Source organism: Micropterus dolomieu, linkage group LG18 (assembly GCF_021292245.1).
Source record: "Micropterus dolomieu isolate WLL.071019.BEF.003 ecotype Adirondacks linkage group LG18, ASM2129224v1, whole genome shotgun sequence".
NCBI classification, from domain to species: Eukaryota; Metazoa; Chordata; class Actinopteri; order Centrarchiformes; family Centrarchidae; genus Micropterus; species Micropterus dolomieu.
In genome coordinates this window covers 4,879,239-4,895,925 of record NC_060167.1, presented here as the reverse complement: position 1 = coordinate 4,895,925, position 16,687 = coordinate 4,879,239, and the positions used below count along the sequence as shown (strand labels likewise).

Here is a 16,687-nt window from a genome sequence, read left to right as displayed (position 1 = left end):
AAATGTTCATCCAACATAAAAAAAATACACTGCTCAAAAAACAAAAGGCAGGGGGGAAAAAAGGTTTGCAGCACTTATGACCTGCCTGACTGTTAATGGATTCTGGACGGTTTTAGTACTCTCGGTGGTTGGTTGTTTGGAGGTTATTGCTGATTTGCGGATGAAGAAGGTGCCGACGTACGGGAATGTTGCAGTAGCTGAACGCGGAAGGGATTAACGGCCTTACTATAACTGGTTCAACTCTCTAAACGTGTTGCTCCGACGATCTTTTACTCTCCTCAGCTCTCCTCTTTAGTCAACCGACGCTCCCAGACACACAAACCTTTCAGCACTTCCTGCTTCCATAATCTGGGCGGACTCCGATTTGACTCCCGCGCTGAACGAAAAGGAGACCTACCTACAGAGAGTATCAATGGGCTGTATGAATGGGCGGCGTTCGTGGGTGGTGCAACCTGAAAGGTGCAGGTTGTCACCAGTATGTATGACCAATGATGAGAAGGAAAGTAATAACATACACATTGTCTCTATTCTAAAAAGGAATAATCTTTGTGGCCCGAAAGGATGCCTGTTGCAGTTAAAGGGATCAGTAACTTAATTGAGCTTTAGACATTGCTGTCATTTACGCTGGGGACGCTGGGGACATGTCCCCACCACATTATGAAAGCATTTGTTAAAAATGTTCTGAAAAACTAGCCTACACGAAGAAATGTTTACTAACAAAAAAAATGCTTTGAGAAAGGCTTATTTGCACAATAACAAAACATGCAATGAAATGTTAATATAGAAGAAACAAATTTGGTTGCATTGGGCAAAAAAAAAGTAACTTAAGTCAAAAAAACAAGCTGCTGATTACTGCATTATATATTCTGTTATATATTTTATTTTTAAGAATTTTGTGTTTCTAAACTGGAACAGAAAATGTCTCCAGAATGCAGCAAATTAAGTGTTTATTGCTCAAAAAAAAAACCAGACCCGCCACTCATATTTTAACATTTCATATTTATTCAAAATAGATTTAAAAATCTTCCTATCTTGTTGTTGTCTCGTGACTGTATCATCATGCCCCTAATCTAAGCCCTTACATATTATTTATATATTATATTCCCACCACTTTTCAACACAAAGTGACACATTGGGCTTTAGATTACAGCATTTGGACACAACTCAGGATCGATATTTTGACTTCTAACAGTAGGAAAAGCACAGGTGATAATAATAATAATAATAATAATAACATTTACGATGACTCCGTGTATGTCCTAGTAAGTCATGACAGTGTGACAGCATGAACACCACCAGGACCCTGAAACTGAAGCAGCTGAATGGATTTCAGTCTCGTTAACTTTTATTATTTTCACCTGTGTTTTTCCTACTGTGACATGTTAAAATGTCTCCAATGGAAAGGGCCTATGAACAAATCCAACCCCCGCCGCTCGTTCAGACCGTCCTACCTGTGCCACGTTGAACAGCAGCGTTATGGCGTAGTAGAAGTTGGAGTTGGCGCTGCCGGCGTAGATCCAGAGGTGCCAGAGAACCGGGAACAGAGCCGAACAGGCCAGCAGGACGCAGGACACCAGGAAGATGTTCCTCAAGACTGAACAGGAAGAGAAACCAGCAGAGAGATTGTTTTGTGTTTGATAGTATATAGTATATAATATTAGCATTTTTTTGTGTTTAATTTATTGCATGTTCTTGTATGATTATTTTGTTAAACCAGAAAATGTAACAGATAATAAAAATCTCGTTTAAAAACTTTCAGGGTTACAATATCAGTCTGTTGGTCAGATTCTTTGGTCCAGAGTGATAATATCTCAACTGCTGCCATGAAATTTGGTACAAACCTTCAAAGTCCCTTGAGGACATGTTGGATCTCTACGGACTAGACCTGCTCTATATGAAAAGTACATTGAAGTAACTTCTGTCATGAATTAGTGCTATATAAATAAATTCATGTTCATGTCAAATTCAGTTATTTCATCTACGGCCACCAGCAAGTCATAACCTCCACTTTACTTTGACATGTTACATGTTGAGATGTCCCGAGCTGATCAGAGGGACCAGCTGGCCGATCCAGGCGTATTTTAATGGCTCGATATCAGATAAAATAAAGCGGATTAAAAACTGATAATACAGCTTCTCACTTTTACCCAGAGCTTAACGATCACATTCGCTGGCTCAAATGACAAACGTTGCTGGCGGCAGATCATATCAGCTGTTACTAAATAACACTGATTCTGTGGTTGTGCTTCTGTTGTTCCCACAACTCCAACATCAACAGAGTGAGATGTCTTCTCTGTAGCTGTTCACATCACGTCGGTTTCAGGAATCACTTTCACCCTATTCAACCTCATATTAATAATTTAAACTTGTCAATTTAAGAGGTTTTTTTAAAAATCAGCATTTAGTAGCTACAGCTGTTACTTCAATGTGTCAATTAACACTGCCTGTCTGCTGCAGCGATGTATATTTCTATTTATACTGAGAATGTTTGGCTCTTGATGAATTGAGTTCCATTTTATGTCACTTTCAGGTTGTAGCAGGTGTGACGTTTAGGTCAGTTTTGGATCAGACTCAATATTAAAAAGGGACTCGGGTGAGGATCAGAGCCAAATGAACTTGATCAAGACATCACTTGTTACATGCTAAAAAGGTAGCATAAAGGTGAAAACCAGGTAGTAAAACCAAACAAAAGTACTGGGAGTCTTTGTTTTATACTCACATCTGTGTAGGTGACTCCAGACAGGAAGGAAGGCCAGGTAGAGAGCAATGTCTCCCACCGTGGGGTAAGACTTAAAGATGGAGATCACAGCCAACTGCATGAAGATCAGAAACACTGGATGCTCCCTGTAACACAGACGCATATTGTTACAGAGAATTTAGCCTCTTAAATGCATGAACTTGGAAGGACAGTTGGCGTGCGAGTAAGGCAGAGGACTTACTTGAGTTTGACCGACAGAGGGATGGTGTAGAAGAAAACGTTGATCTGGAAGACGCAGAGGAAGAAGAGGCGAAAGTGTTCAAACATCTCGGCGAAGAAATACCAGAAGAGGCCGATGTTTGGGGTCAGGTCTGGTACTGAGAGACTGGAGGGAGGAAAAGCAGATACAAGGACTGCAGCCATCCACTATAAAGGCCTATTCAAGCTAGTATGTAGCTGTGATTGTATTAATAATGTACGTTTACTTCCAAAACAGACTTTCTATCTCTTCTGTCAGGTTAGTCGTGCATCAAACAAACATTCCCCAACTTTACATTCTGTTACTTTAGATGAGACCTTTCAGCTCGGCTCAAGCTTTCAGTACATCACTCACATGAAGCCGTAGACAGACGGCACGTAGTCCCACGAGCCGAGCAGGAAAAAGGAGAGACAGATGATGACAAACAGGCTGCCCAGGTACATGAAGGCGTACTGCGCGATGAACCACCAGAAGCTGGCACGCCGAAAGTTCACCGGGATGTACTGACGCTGGCGGAGAACCAGAAACATGGAAATGGTTGTACTCAAATATTTACAAGAAGGCAGAGAAACATGATGAGACGGGTTTAGAGCAGGAGTGGCCTTTGACTGAGGGCCACATACAGAAAAATATGAAAAGTCAGGGGCCAAATCATGACATTTTCAGCAACTTCCGTATTTTCGGTTCAGCCATGTTCAATTAACTGTAGTAAATGTTTTCATAAACTACAAATCCATCATTGTAGATCAAGTAGTTTTTCAAAATGACAGCGACATCTAGCATTTAAAACAGGATCTGCAATGTATTTATGGTGCAATTTATAAGAAATAAGCTCATGATATAGTTTATTTTTTTAAATTAACTGTAGTTTGGCCACCCCTGGTCTATAGGCAGGGCGAAGAAGACATTATGATGAGGCAGAAAAAGGCTAAAAGTAGGAAATTAAAGAAGGAACAGAAAAAACAATGGTTAGAGAGTAATAAAAAAGATGGCAAAATAAAATAGTGAAACAAGCTGTAAGAAAATGTCTTTTTAATATGCATGTGTCCATTCATACACAACATACCTGCATCAAATACAGGAGCGCTGGAGCGCACAGAGTGAGAGGATAGATGGACTGATATGTGGCCAAGGACAGAAATATGGCGCTCAGCAAGACATTTCCTGCAACACAAACATAGAATAACTCAAATACATAAAATACTTCATGTTTTTATTGTCGCAGTCATTTAAAGTTGCTCTGGAGGAGAATGTCGACACAATACCTCAAAACTGCATTTCAATATTTCAGACAGCTAAAGCAATTCAAAATGCTCCTTTTATAGATAAAGCAATTATACTGTGAGACTTTCCTTCAGCCAAAAAGCAGAAGAAACTGAAGGTGACATTTCTTAATGAAGAATCTTAATTGAATAACAAAATGTGTCACTCGGGGAGTTATGGATCCAAAACTACAGTCTGCAGAAAAAAATCACATCACGCTTGCATTTCAAACCTTACCTTTTATTGTAGTGAGAATGAAGAGGGCGATGACGGCGTTGTTCAGACCACACGTTGACTTGGCGACGCAGGACAGGATGGTGAACGGGTTCAACAGGTAACTGTGAGAGAAGAAGAGACAATAAAAGAGATGTGACGATAAAACTCCCTGAATACTTCAGATACTATTGGCCACTAAGTGATTTTATAAGAAGATACTTTTTAGAAGACTGTGGTATTTCCTTCATGACCTTTTTAGTTTTCAATCACCACCATTAACCAGCCTTTGTTTCATATTTATATTACGTAATAACAAAGACACAAGCTTATGAACACAAGACCAGACACAGAGGTAGCATGTTGACAGTGAACCTGCTGATGTTTAGCAGGTATGTATAATGTTTACTAATCAGCAGTTACCACAAAGTACAGCTGAGGAATGTTATTAGTTCTGCAGAAATTTGGTCAAAAACAAAACTACTGAATTAAATTCTTTATTTTAAACAGCTGGTGGCGCTAAAGGAAAAGTCAGAGGTTCATTAAAGTCATTAGGTTTCATCTTTCATCCAATCTGACAGATGTCAGGCACGACAATTTGTCATTACATCCATTTCAATCCCGAACGGCTAACGAGGACCCGGCAGAAAGACTAACATGACCTGACATGAAAATTTGAACGTCTACATGGTGTTGGGCGACACCTTGGTTGGTAACATTTCTGATCTCGGAGGTCTGTCTCTAAACCATCCTGGCTGACCGGTCAGGGTTGAACGAGTAGTCTGACACGTCTCTCGTCAAGTCGTAGCAAGAATTGATATAAAAGTGATATCTGATAACCTGGTACAATTAGAGTGTGTGCTGCGTGAAACATGGTGGGTGTGTGGAACTTACAACATGGCAACTTTCAGAGGGATGTAGTACATTTCTTTGGGGCTTCTGATGAGCTCCAGACAGTCGAGGGGGTAGCGGTCTGCCTCCAAGGCAAATTTCTGCTTTCTGAACTGAAACAGCATCCACAGCACATCAAATGTCACTAACATGTCATGTTACGACAAGGACAGGAAAACACAAAACACCACATAACACACAAAATATCAGTTTAATTTACTAACATGTCTTATCTATAATATAATTTAGCAATCATAACCTGGCTATGTATTAGTGAAACAAGAAAAAAAGATAGATAGATAGATAGATAGATAGATAGATAGAGAGTTGTAACACAGGGCTTATGATATGTTTGAAATCAATAATTATACATCGTCCATCTACTCGGGATAATAAATCAAGTTTTGGCCCAACCCTACCTAAGGGAAATTCTGGTTTCTTTGAAACCGATGTATCTGGTTAAAAAATACCTAATTTTCCTTAAATATCCACATATTTTCTTTTGAATTTCTTTTTTTTCTGTATTTGGGAAGACACAGTGCTGTTTTCTTACCACTTGTTTGTTATAGTCCTTCACAGCCATGTAGAGAGCCACAGCAGTGATCACATCTGCCAGCTAACGAGACAGAAAGACAAAGAGTGAGCAGCTGATCCGTTGAAATATAACAAAATAAACAAACAAAAATACCCATATATTTTCTTTTCAAATCACTAGAGGCAGACATTTCTTATCAGAGGGAGTGCAGCTTTCCCATCATGGCTCACATTACAGAAAATCCTCTGTTATATGCACCAGAGCAAATCCAAAGCACTACCATCTCATTCTGCTGTCATGTCCTTTAATTCCAGTTTAAGAGAAAGGTTTGTTGGCTTATAAATGCATGAAACTGCCAATAAAAAAAAAGGACAAAATAGATGTTTCTTGTCTTCCTACTCACCATGAATGTTATCTCTGCATAGTCCACCACAAAGTGAAAGAGGTAAATGATGAGAGGAGTCTGAAGGGAAAAAGAAAAGGACATCAGAGCACAGAACACACGCATGCAGCTGGAACAATAAAACGTATTTATCTAGACATTAGTGTGTTTTTGTGGTACCTGTGTGTGCTCATACACATTTCATGTATATTCACATGTATACACCATTTTTAGATCCTCGTCTCTGCTGTTTGATATTGCACTACCTCTGTTTGACTTACAAACAACCAACCGCAACAGAAAAGCAACAAGCATCTCGGCCACTGGCTTTAAATGTTTGTTCTCAGATGCACAGTGGGTTTGTCTGTCAGAAATCTGCATGTTTGTGCATAATATTTGCATAACAAAAAGTAAAAAAGAAGTTGTGTGCACACGATGTATTGTTAATGCTCTAACTCTACTTTAAGTGTTTAGTTTCCTTCACCGAGATTATAGATAATGTTGTATTTGCATCTTTACTCCAAGAACCTTTAATTTACTGCCTTATTTTTGGCTGACGTCTTTCTAGAAGAATATAAACTGATATATTTTACTTTTATCCAAAAAACATGCAGTGATAGTATTTTCAGTACCCTGAATAATGTCTGAAAGGCACCTTTTAAGAGGTGAAACCCAGGGCTGAAAAACACAACGGGGCAACACTCAGTGCTGAAGCTCATTAAAGCTGAGGTAGGCAGTTTATTTCAGAAGCATGTTTTTAAATATTATAGAATTTGTCTTTACATCTCAGCAGCAATCAATGAATCAGATGCTCTGACACAAACATTTTTAGAAAAACCAGAATCTGTGGCTGTCATGAAAATTTGTTTTCCGGGAGCGGTTTGGAGGGAGGGGATGGGGTTTTTTGCCAGTTGGATACTTTCATAATCTAGCCGTCTTTTGCTCGTTGCTCCAGCTTTAAGTACAAGGTAACAATTGAAGGCGACTCCGATGAGCTTATCAACATTTTTATTATTAACTCCCCTCTTGTCTCATCTGGACTGTTTAGATAAGTTTCAGAACGGAAATCAACCTGACAAAAAAAAAAAAAAAAAAAAAAAGAGGGGGGCAAGAAGAAATTGATTTTAAGAGGAAATTGAGCCGCTGGTCATACACGTCACGTGTTTGTATGCGTTTTCACCTCACCTCATGGAAAACATCTCCAGAGTACGGTGAGACTCCCAAGTCAAGAAGAGCCAAACCTTCAACAACTGCAAACAAACAAATAAACACCATGTCACAGAAAGACAGTTATTATCCCGCATGCTGTTTCCCTTCTCTTACTGCAATCAGCTGCAGAGATGCAACTTCCTGTTACAGCTGCCCTAATGAACAATTCATGAAGGGCTGTTGTGTTTCTGTGTAATTCACACATTCTCTACCTCATGTACTATGTTGTCTGTGTGTGTGTGTGTGTGACAGTGTATGCCTTCATACAAAAACCTCAGTGTGGTTTAACAAACAGCCGCACCTTCACTTCAAAAATGGGGCAGCTGAAAAGGCTTCATATGTTATTGTTATATACAGAAATTAAAGAACATTTCTCTCAAAGAACTGGACAATTATCTAAAAATCTGTATTGTTAATTTTATGATAAGACGTTTACAGAGGTTTATCGAGTATTGGAGAGAAAGGTGAATTATGTGGAAGCTTAAAGCTTTTTATTTTATTCATCTTTGCTGCTGCTCATCCAGTCCGACAAGCTGCTGTTTGCTTTGTCACCTTCTTACACAGACTGACCTCGTGTCCATGCATCTCTAATCACTACTAGAGAAAAACTCACAGCACCTGATGCCAAAACGAATCTCAACTATCACTTCTTCCCAGTTCAGCCAAAACTGCTGCTCGTGTGGCGACTCCAGCACTCCCCTCTCTGCACCTCTGTTTGTCTGAGCTATCACCATTATTAGATCAATAGATATTTTTACTGATTATCAACCAACTCTCAGCTGAGACTGACAGAAAACATCAGATTGTCTCTTAATTATCTTTATGACCACAGGCAGTTTGTTTTAATTGTCAACAACCCATTAATACCCCAAAACATTTCACTTATGTTGTATTTGTTCTATATTTTCTTGTTAATTTGATGTGGTAGGATGTTTAATTGCTGTATTGGTTATTAATGTTTTGTGTGGAACCTAGAAAGACAACCAATGGGGCCTCCCTTTTTATTTTCTAGTTAAAGTTAACTTTATTTTCCTCTTTATTTCTTCTTCTTTTTAAAAATAAAATTTCTGTTGGTTAAACTACAACTAGTAGGGAAAAATAATCAAAAGTAAAAGGTATTGTGTTCAACATTTGACAGCAGATCAGTAAAATGTAAAATAGTTTCATTAGAGCTGGATTAATATAGGCAGTATAAGTATGTAGTAGGGACAGCATAAACCCCCTCAAACTGTAAGTACTCGAGGGTAGTATAAGTACTTGAGGCATGTACTCCCTCTCATCTCAGCCTCTTGCTGGTTGCTGCACCAGAGGAGCCAAACACAATGAAGAAGCTCCATCACAAATAACAAGGAAATACGAGTCACAACACATTTAGGTCTTCAGCGATCCATTTCACTAATGTTCCCCCTTCCTGTGGCGTTAGTGCTCTTTCTACATGTGAACCGAAAAGACGTGCCATTTGTAGATAAAACCGGTTTGACGTTAACTCGATTACCGGGGAACAGCGCCGAAGTGAGGAAGCAACCGGAGCGGCGTTTAAGGGACAAATGTGGCCCCCAAAAAAGCTGCTAAAACCCTCGCTTACCTCGTTTCCAGGCGGTTAGCGGAGACACGACCTCCACTCGCTCCGCAATTAAGTCCGCCAAGCTGGATCTGTAAAGAGCTGCACGGATAGTAACGGCTAAAATTAAAAGTAGTGTCAAGGGAGCCGCCATCTTGACAAGGAAGCACTGTCCGCCCTGCGAGGTGCACGATGGGAAATGACGTCTTTTGTTGCAACGGAAACGTCTTCTTCTTCTTCTTCTTCTTTAGGGTTTAATGGAGCTGGACTGGAGTGTGGAACGAGAGATTAAGCAAGAAATAAATGAAATAAACAAAAATAAAACAAAAAAACAAACATAAATTAAATTCTTTTTTCTAACTCAGTTTCTTTAAGAAACTTAATTATATGACAATATATCTGGCCTGCTGTTTTCCCCAAGAGACCTGTCAATGAGATATCATGATGTTTTGCCTTCCGTAATGACTGAAAGAGGCGTTTCCTCTTGATAGTGTATCTCTTACACTGAAGGACAACATGTTCAACCGTTTCTAGTTGGTTACAATATATACATTTCCCAGTTGGGTGCTTACCTATTTTATATAATGAAAGGTTGAGACCTGTATGTCCTATTCTCAGACGAGTGATAATATTTTCTTCCCTACGTTTCCAGCCCACCATCCTTCCGGCACCAACCTGTCTCTGGACATTATATAGGTGCCTTCCAGTTTCACTATTGTCCCAATGCTCCTGCCAAACTGACATACATAGGTCCTGATAAATGTCTTAGCTTCATCTTTAGTTAATGGGGTTTTTAGGTCTACATGTTTGATTTTGAGTGTTCCTTTGGCCAGAATATCCACCTGCTCATTTCCCTCCACACCAACATGAGCAGGAACCCAAAGGAAGCATGTGGATAAACTTTTTAGCTTCATCCTGTACAATATAAGGAATGTGTCATTGAGAATATTGGATCTAAATGATGATTTGCCAGATTTAATACTCATTAGAGCAGACAAGCTATCAGATGCAATAACAGTATTATTTGTTTCCCTCTCTTCTATCCACTGCAGGGCCAGTAATATTGCAGTCAACTCTGTGGTATACACTGAGACATGATCTGATATTCTTTTCTTGATATATGACTCACTTGCTGGGATAAAGACTGCTGCACCTGCACGCCCTGTATCAGGATCTTTGGAGCCGTCTGTGAATATAAACATGGAGTCTGAAAAATGTAAATCAAAGTAATTCTGTACTATGCTGCATTCTGGAAGTTTCTTTGACATATCCTTCAATTCCAGCTGTATGTTTAGATCTACAATTGGTGTTGGGAATCGGTAAATTTGTCCGGGATGACAACACAAAGCATGGCCGCAGTTTAAAAAAATAAATAAAAATTAACAATAAGATAAAGGAATTGCACATTAAAATTTACCCAACAAATTTATATTGCTCCAAATCTTTGACAAATTCCACACATAAGTGCCCATAAAACCCTTAAACTAAGTGACTATTAAAAATCTAACAGAACTATCAAACTGTAAAGAAACAATAATATTTTTGTTTGCTGGTTTCATTTGCTTTGACGCTTTGTTATATGTTATATGCTGTTTACTCTACAGCTTTCTGTTGGCTAATTCATCTATACACTATCATGCTGAGCACATGTCTGCTGTATCTGTAAATTTGTTCTTGTCAATAAATAAACAAAAAGGATCCCCAAACGGGGAAAATTCTGGCAAAACTTCAGCAGATTCATCATTGACCATATTTAAGGAGATTTTGCATTATTGTGGGGAAATGTGATATTTTGCTTTTATAAAAGTCAACAAAAAGGCAAGTATTTTATAATAACTGTATAATACTTTGTATTGTCCATGAGGTTGTACATTATAACAATTTAATTGTCAAAATCCAACAACAAAAAGGCTGTAAAAACTGTCAACATTTGGCTCTTTTTCAACATATAATACGGACTACCACTAGCAAAGTTATTATTATTTGTTTATATATTTGTATACTGTTCTGTATACCACTCTCGGTCCCATGTACACTTTATTCCTTTTTTTGCAATGAACATATAAGGGAGAGAAAAAAAGATCCCCAAACGGGATCGCACTAAAATAAATAAATATACAATGTATGTAAAATTAAAGTGACGATTACTTTATTCCCGCAAGGCTTCATTAACATGGTGTATATGATTGTTTTTATAAAAACCTTTTTTTCAGTTTCTGAGTTGCCTATTAACACTAATTTTGTATTTCCAACTTTTTGTTGTTAGTAGATGACTTCTTTTACACTTGAAACCTCCTCTTACTGTCAGTAGACAGAAACAAATCTTTATCAGAAAGCCACTGCAGTGTTTGCAAAACGGAACGATACAATCCTGAGCATGATTTCACCTCGGGACTCCTTATATGTTGGATCAAAACCACAAAGCTCTGTAAAGCTAGACACAACATCCGCTAACAATATTTTCATTTTATTAAAATAAAATTATCTTATTTATTTCAGCAACTGACACATTTAGGAGCAACATAAAGATACAATGGAGCTTAGAGATCTATAGCATACACCGTACATTTTTTTAAATATATTTTTAGGTTATTTAAATTATTTTATTAAAGGGTTTATCTTAAAATTGTTATTTATTCTGTGCGCTGCTGGACTTGGGAAATAATAAAAAATATTATTTAAATTTATTTGATTCGTGTTGTTCGTATTTCATGTTTTAAAAGTCGATGTTTGTTTTAGCTTTAGATTTGTTTGCCAGAAAATTGTTAGTTGATGGCAGGTATTTTTTTTTTTCCATCACTGGTGCTTTTACTTTGAAACGCATGCCGGAAGTGGTCCTTGTTGCTGGGAGCGCTTTTGCAGCAGTCGAGACTTTCGTTTTCATTTCTTCACCTGAAACAAACTGGATTCATGTTGTTGGAGTCATTAGATTAAATAAACATGGCAGGCTTGGAGGTGTTGTATGCCTGTGCAAGTGGCAGTATCAGCTGTCCTCAGGACGCCCTTGTGTGTTTCGTTCACTGGGAAATGATAAAGAGTGGATACAGGTGCATCGGGTCTGGAGATGAGGTAAAGTTAAATGAGCTAACGTTAGCTAAAACTATCTGACGTGTTATCGCTAACAGCTTTTTAAGTGTTATCTCACGGGATGTCTTGCAGAAACGATAGCTAACAGTTACACCAAACTCTGTTCAGAAATCTGTCGTTTTAACGCTACGAAGATCGTTAGCCATCATCGCAGTAGTTATTTCTTTGGGGGCGGGATTTGATTATTGCTGATTTGTTAATTAATTCTAACAACGTTGACAAACGTTTTCACTGCTCGCTGTAACTTGTGATATTAATTCATATGATGGAGGTCAAAGGATTTACATAAGATGAACTAGATATTCAGCAAAATACCTGCGGCTTTGTCAATTAGTTATACACCGAATTGAAGAATGGCTCTTAAATGTTCAGAATAATACATTTGGTCTGTTTTTTATCAAGGTTATCCGGTGTGCTTTTTAAGAAGAACCTAAAATGTCAGTTTTTTCCCATGGAATTCTGTCCTCGCTAATTTGCCGCCTGCCTCAGTTTATATTAGCGTTAGCTTCCTAAATGAGGGTTACTTAGTGTGTGTAAGTTCGCTGACTTTATATCTAATAACCGTAACTATAACAATTAGGCAAACATATTGAAGTTGTGTTTTAACGAGTTGTCGTGTTTTTATGCTGAAACAAACAGCTGTTGTTTTAAAAGAGAGATATTATGACGAGCTCTGAAAACTGTCATGTCATCTGTAGCTAGCTAGTTAAATTGGTGTTGTGTCACTTAAACTAAAACACCACATTGGTTTTAAGTTATGCACTCTTAATGTGTCTTTCTCCACCTCCCTCCCTCTCTCTCACCTCCAGCCTCGCAGCACTGATAAGAAGTCAGAGCTGCTGCCTGTTGACTGGAGCAGCAACAAGGAGCTGTACAGTCTGAGATATAAACCCATGGACAGTGAAACCCAGTTGCTGCTTAAAGCCATTGCTGTCGACTCCACTTTGATCTTCAACCTGATGGTAGGCAAAGCTGACAAACGTATATGATAATATGCCTAATGTGAACTCATTGATATACTTTGAAAGCCAAATAGGTTGACGTGCTTGGTTTACGTACTTTTGGAGTAGAATCTGTGCTCCTGTTGGGTTCATCAAAAAGTCAGTTATCAGGAGGCAAATGTGAAAAGTAATACGACCACAAAACCGTTACTGTGTTTCTTGTGGTTCAACATTATTCTTGATTTGGTCTTTTTTTTTTCTCAGCTCACCTCTGAAATTTCTTTGTTGGGAGTTATTCATTTCCTGATTTTATATGTTACTTAAATCTAACGTTTCCCCAGACATGTTACTCTACTTGTACTCAAATGTAAATACCTGTATCATTTGTGTGTTTGACCCTTTGTGGTTGCACTTCTGACTAAACCCAACAGTGTTGTCACAGTATACGTATTCTGCGTTCCAGACTACTGGGAATTCGTATATTTCCCAGCTGAAATTTTTGACCTCAAAGCGTTCCAGGTGCATGATGATTAATACCGAAATTGAACAAAAACATGTGTGCACACAACTGGACCCACGGCAGTGTCCTTGGTGTACCTATAATAACATTGGGAACATATTTCTATGTTAATTTACAATATATATTACAGGCAAATATACATTATGTTGCCTTTTAGTTTGTGGTTTATCATTTACAATGTGTGCTTCCATCGGAGGAAGTCAGAGTACATAGTTTTCCTCGACTTCGACTTCAAGTGGCGTTTCAAGGTACCTTTTTCTAGTTGGAGGTCGGAAATTCCCAGTTGCCTGCAATGCAGCAGCAGTATACCTCTACATCACTGTAGCAAGGTGAGAACTTCCACTGGAGGTCAGGGGAAAAAAGGTTTTCAGATGTTAAGATGGTCTCTAATATTCATCATCTGTTCAGTTATCAGTGACCTGATATGTTGCGGTCAGATGTCAGTGGAAATTTGTGGCTCAGCAGTCTAATGTATAATACTGTAAATCATCCTAGCTGTTTTCTGTTTCAGTCTCCTTTACGTGTTACCCTGCCAAGCTTTCATTAAAAGCCTGTGTGTTTTGGTTCTGCTTTATTTTGAGAAACAAATCTATAACACATATGGATCTTTTGCTGGTGTGTTTCTGTGATTGTGTGTCTGTTTCTGTCTCTCTTTTTTTTAAATGCATGTACTGTGTTTGTGTGTGAAGAACTCCAGCTCACAGCAGGTGACAGACTTGACGGTGAACATCAGCGATCATGTGGATGCTGGCCAGTTGCGCACATTTGACAGGTGACTCTTTGTTTTTTTTCGTTGTGGTTTGGGTGCTGATTTTATTGGCCATGGTGAAAAGTACCAGCATTTGTTCGCTGGTGGTGAAGAGCTGGGATCTGGCACACTGACATTTTTATTTTTTAGGTAAACCATAACTGAATTATTGGAATGGAAAGTTGGTCCAGATATTTATGTTCCCCTAAGGATGCATTTTTAAAACTTTGGTGACCCTCTAACTAATGACGTTCCCATCAGCCTCAGCTATACTTTGTATTTTGTGCTGATTAGCAATTGTTAGTATGCTAACAGGCTAAACTCACAGAGCTTCTAGCGTTTCTCTGAGTCTTGTTCGGACGACCACTGGGTGGTGCCAAAGTAAAACAGATATTCTCAATCTGTTCCCACTGGCTTTAAAGAGTGACAACCCACTTGTTCTTTTCTGCACTCACACATAATAGGGTAAAAAGTACAATTGAACAGGCGGAGAAATCTACAGCTGAAAGAGACACAAACTCATGACTTTATACTTGTTGTGGTGACAATTTAAAAACTGATTATAAAGAGTTGTGCTACAGTTAGACACCATCCAGGATTGTTCACCTATTTTTGGATTTCCTACCCCCTAAAAAAAACAAAAACAAAAAAAGACATAGTTATCTATTAACACATCAGAAAATATGCTTTTGTTTTCTTCCGGTTGATGCTTGTAGTTTAATGTTTTCCACAACAGGACGCTCCGTTACCAACTATCAGAAAGTGTAAAGTTAAGCTTTTCTTTTGCAGTGTGTTCAAAGACGGAGACAGTTTGTCAGAGAAGGTGAAGACTCAGCTGCTGCCCTCCCAGGACAGACCGAAGGGACAGACGGCAGAGAGGAGGAGTCGGAGTGAGGAGGAGGAGGAGCGGAGACGAAGACGAGAGGACAGCGACCCCCTCGGTATCCCACACAGACATCCTCGCCAGGGAACTCAGCCACACTGGTTGGTAATGACAGGAAACTGTCTGTCTCGGTTTAAATGCCAACAATCTTACTCTTCCAACTTTCCCTTACACGGAAAGTATTCTTTTGTAAATATCTGCTTAAATATCGTCTAAAAGTAACAACAGTTATAATATGGATGTATTTTGTCCAAAATGTGGTCAATATTCTTAAATTTTAGATAAACTAAATGTTTTCTCATTTGAATTTATCAGAGGTACAAATAAAAGATAATAAATGAGAGAACTAAAGCTTGTCTGGATTTAGGCATTTTCAGGGTCACATACACTGAAATATCTTTTGCATACCATCCACCAAGCAGCATTTAAACTTCATACTGTCCTAATTGGTTTGTCTGTTAACTCCTCCATCAGCTTCTTGGAAACTACAGTGTAGAATAGTTGTGGGAACCAGGTCATGTTTGTGTCTAAATAAACAGAAAGAAGCAGCACAGGGTCAGGTCATATAGAGCCTGAATGTATTTATTTGTTTTTTTCTTTAGAAGCTTTTCAATCTTCTAGGATAAATCCGAGGCCTCAGGTAGTCTCCATTACATTGAGAAATTTATAGTGACAAACAGTTTATTAAGTCTTAATTACAGTATCAAAAACTGTTTTTTGGGGGTTTTTTTCAGGATAAAAATCTCCCGGTTTATGCACTTTTATGACATTGATCTACCGGTTTCAAACTTCTGTGTGCATTATTGAGCTAAAACTGTCTAAAATTCTCATTGATCTAGAAAAGTCTAGTTCACCCTTCTGAAAAGTTTAGACTGTGGCTTAGAGAGAGTTATTTTGCAAGAGTTGAAACGATTAGTTTCACCAAGCGACAGAAAATTTATCTGCAACTGTTTTCATAATCAGATACTTTGCCCCAGTGGCCCTAATACTCCGTCGTACGCGTGTGACAAGGACATAACAAACATACAAATGATGCAACTTTAAAATAGGTTCCTGTGTGTAAACCACACACACAACCATCTCACACTCATGCAGTCACAGACACAAACACACACCCATGGATGTGCTGAGCTTGTGCCGTGTAGAAAGTCTAGACAAAGGAGCTGTTTGTCGACTGCAACCGCAGAGAGCGAATCAGGACAGAGCTTGAGTTGTGTGTGAGATTCAGTCACTGCCCCCCACCCCACCCCCACCCTCACCCCACGTAAGGGGAGACAGAAAGAAGGAGTGAGGAATGAAGAATGAGAAAGCAAAAGCTGAGTCAGAGCTGCAGAAAGTGCGAAAAAGGTGAGAGAGGGGGGGGGGGGGGGGGGGGGGGGGGGGGGGGGGGGGGGGGGGGGGGGGGGGGGGGGGGGGGGGGGGGGGGGCAGTGAGAATATGAGGATGAAATGGGATCACACAGATAGAGTGAGGTTAAGAAACAGAGAGAGAAGAAAA

At 39.0% G+C, this 16,687-nt stretch overlaps 2 protein-coding genes across 2 annotated transcripts in view; one reads left to right on the top strand and one right to left on the bottom strand.

Moving 5' to 3' along the window:
- pigu (phosphatidylinositol glycan anchor biosynthesis, class U) overlaps nt 1–9,210 on the bottom strand; it is a 14,095-nt gene extending 4,885 nt beyond the window's left edge. Inside the window, exons 1-11 of the mRNA XM_046028656.1 lie at nt 9,036–9,210; nt 7,427–7,491; nt 6,263–6,322; nt 5,878–5,940; nt 5,328–5,437; nt 4,458–4,558; nt 4,024–4,121; nt 3,312–3,466; nt 2,940–3,083; nt 2,720–2,844; nt 1,452–1,594 (exon numbers count right to left, since the gene is read on the bottom strand). Of these exons, the coding sequence (XP_045884612.1) occupies nt 1,452–1,594; nt 2,720–2,844; nt 2,940–3,083; nt 3,312–3,466; nt 4,024–4,121; nt 4,458–4,558; nt 5,328–5,437; nt 5,878–5,940; nt 6,263–6,322; nt 7,427–7,491; nt 9,036–9,165 (1,194 nt within the window). The 5' untranslated portion in view covers nt 9,166–9,210. The remainder of the gene's footprint in view (nt 1–1,451; nt 1,595–2,719; nt 2,845–2,939; nt 3,084–3,311; nt 3,467–4,023; nt 4,122–4,457; nt 4,559–5,327; nt 5,438–5,877; nt 5,941–6,262; nt 6,323–7,426; nt 7,492–9,035) is intronic.
- A 2,641-nt stretch (nt 9,211–11,851) lies between these two features.
- The window catches only part of psmf1 (proteasome inhibitor subunit 1), a 9,903-nt gene continuing 5,067 nt past the window's right edge, over nt 11,852–16,687 (top strand). Inside the window, exons 1-4 of the mRNA XM_046028660.1 lie at nt 11,852–12,080; nt 12,908–13,060; nt 14,249–14,331; nt 15,097–15,291. Coding sequence (XP_045884616.1) covers nt 11,952–12,080; nt 12,908–13,060; nt 14,249–14,331; nt 15,097–15,291 — 560 coding nt within the window. The 5' untranslated portion in view covers nt 11,852–11,951. The remainder of the gene's footprint in view (nt 12,081–12,907; nt 13,061–14,248; nt 14,332–15,096; nt 15,292–16,687) is intronic.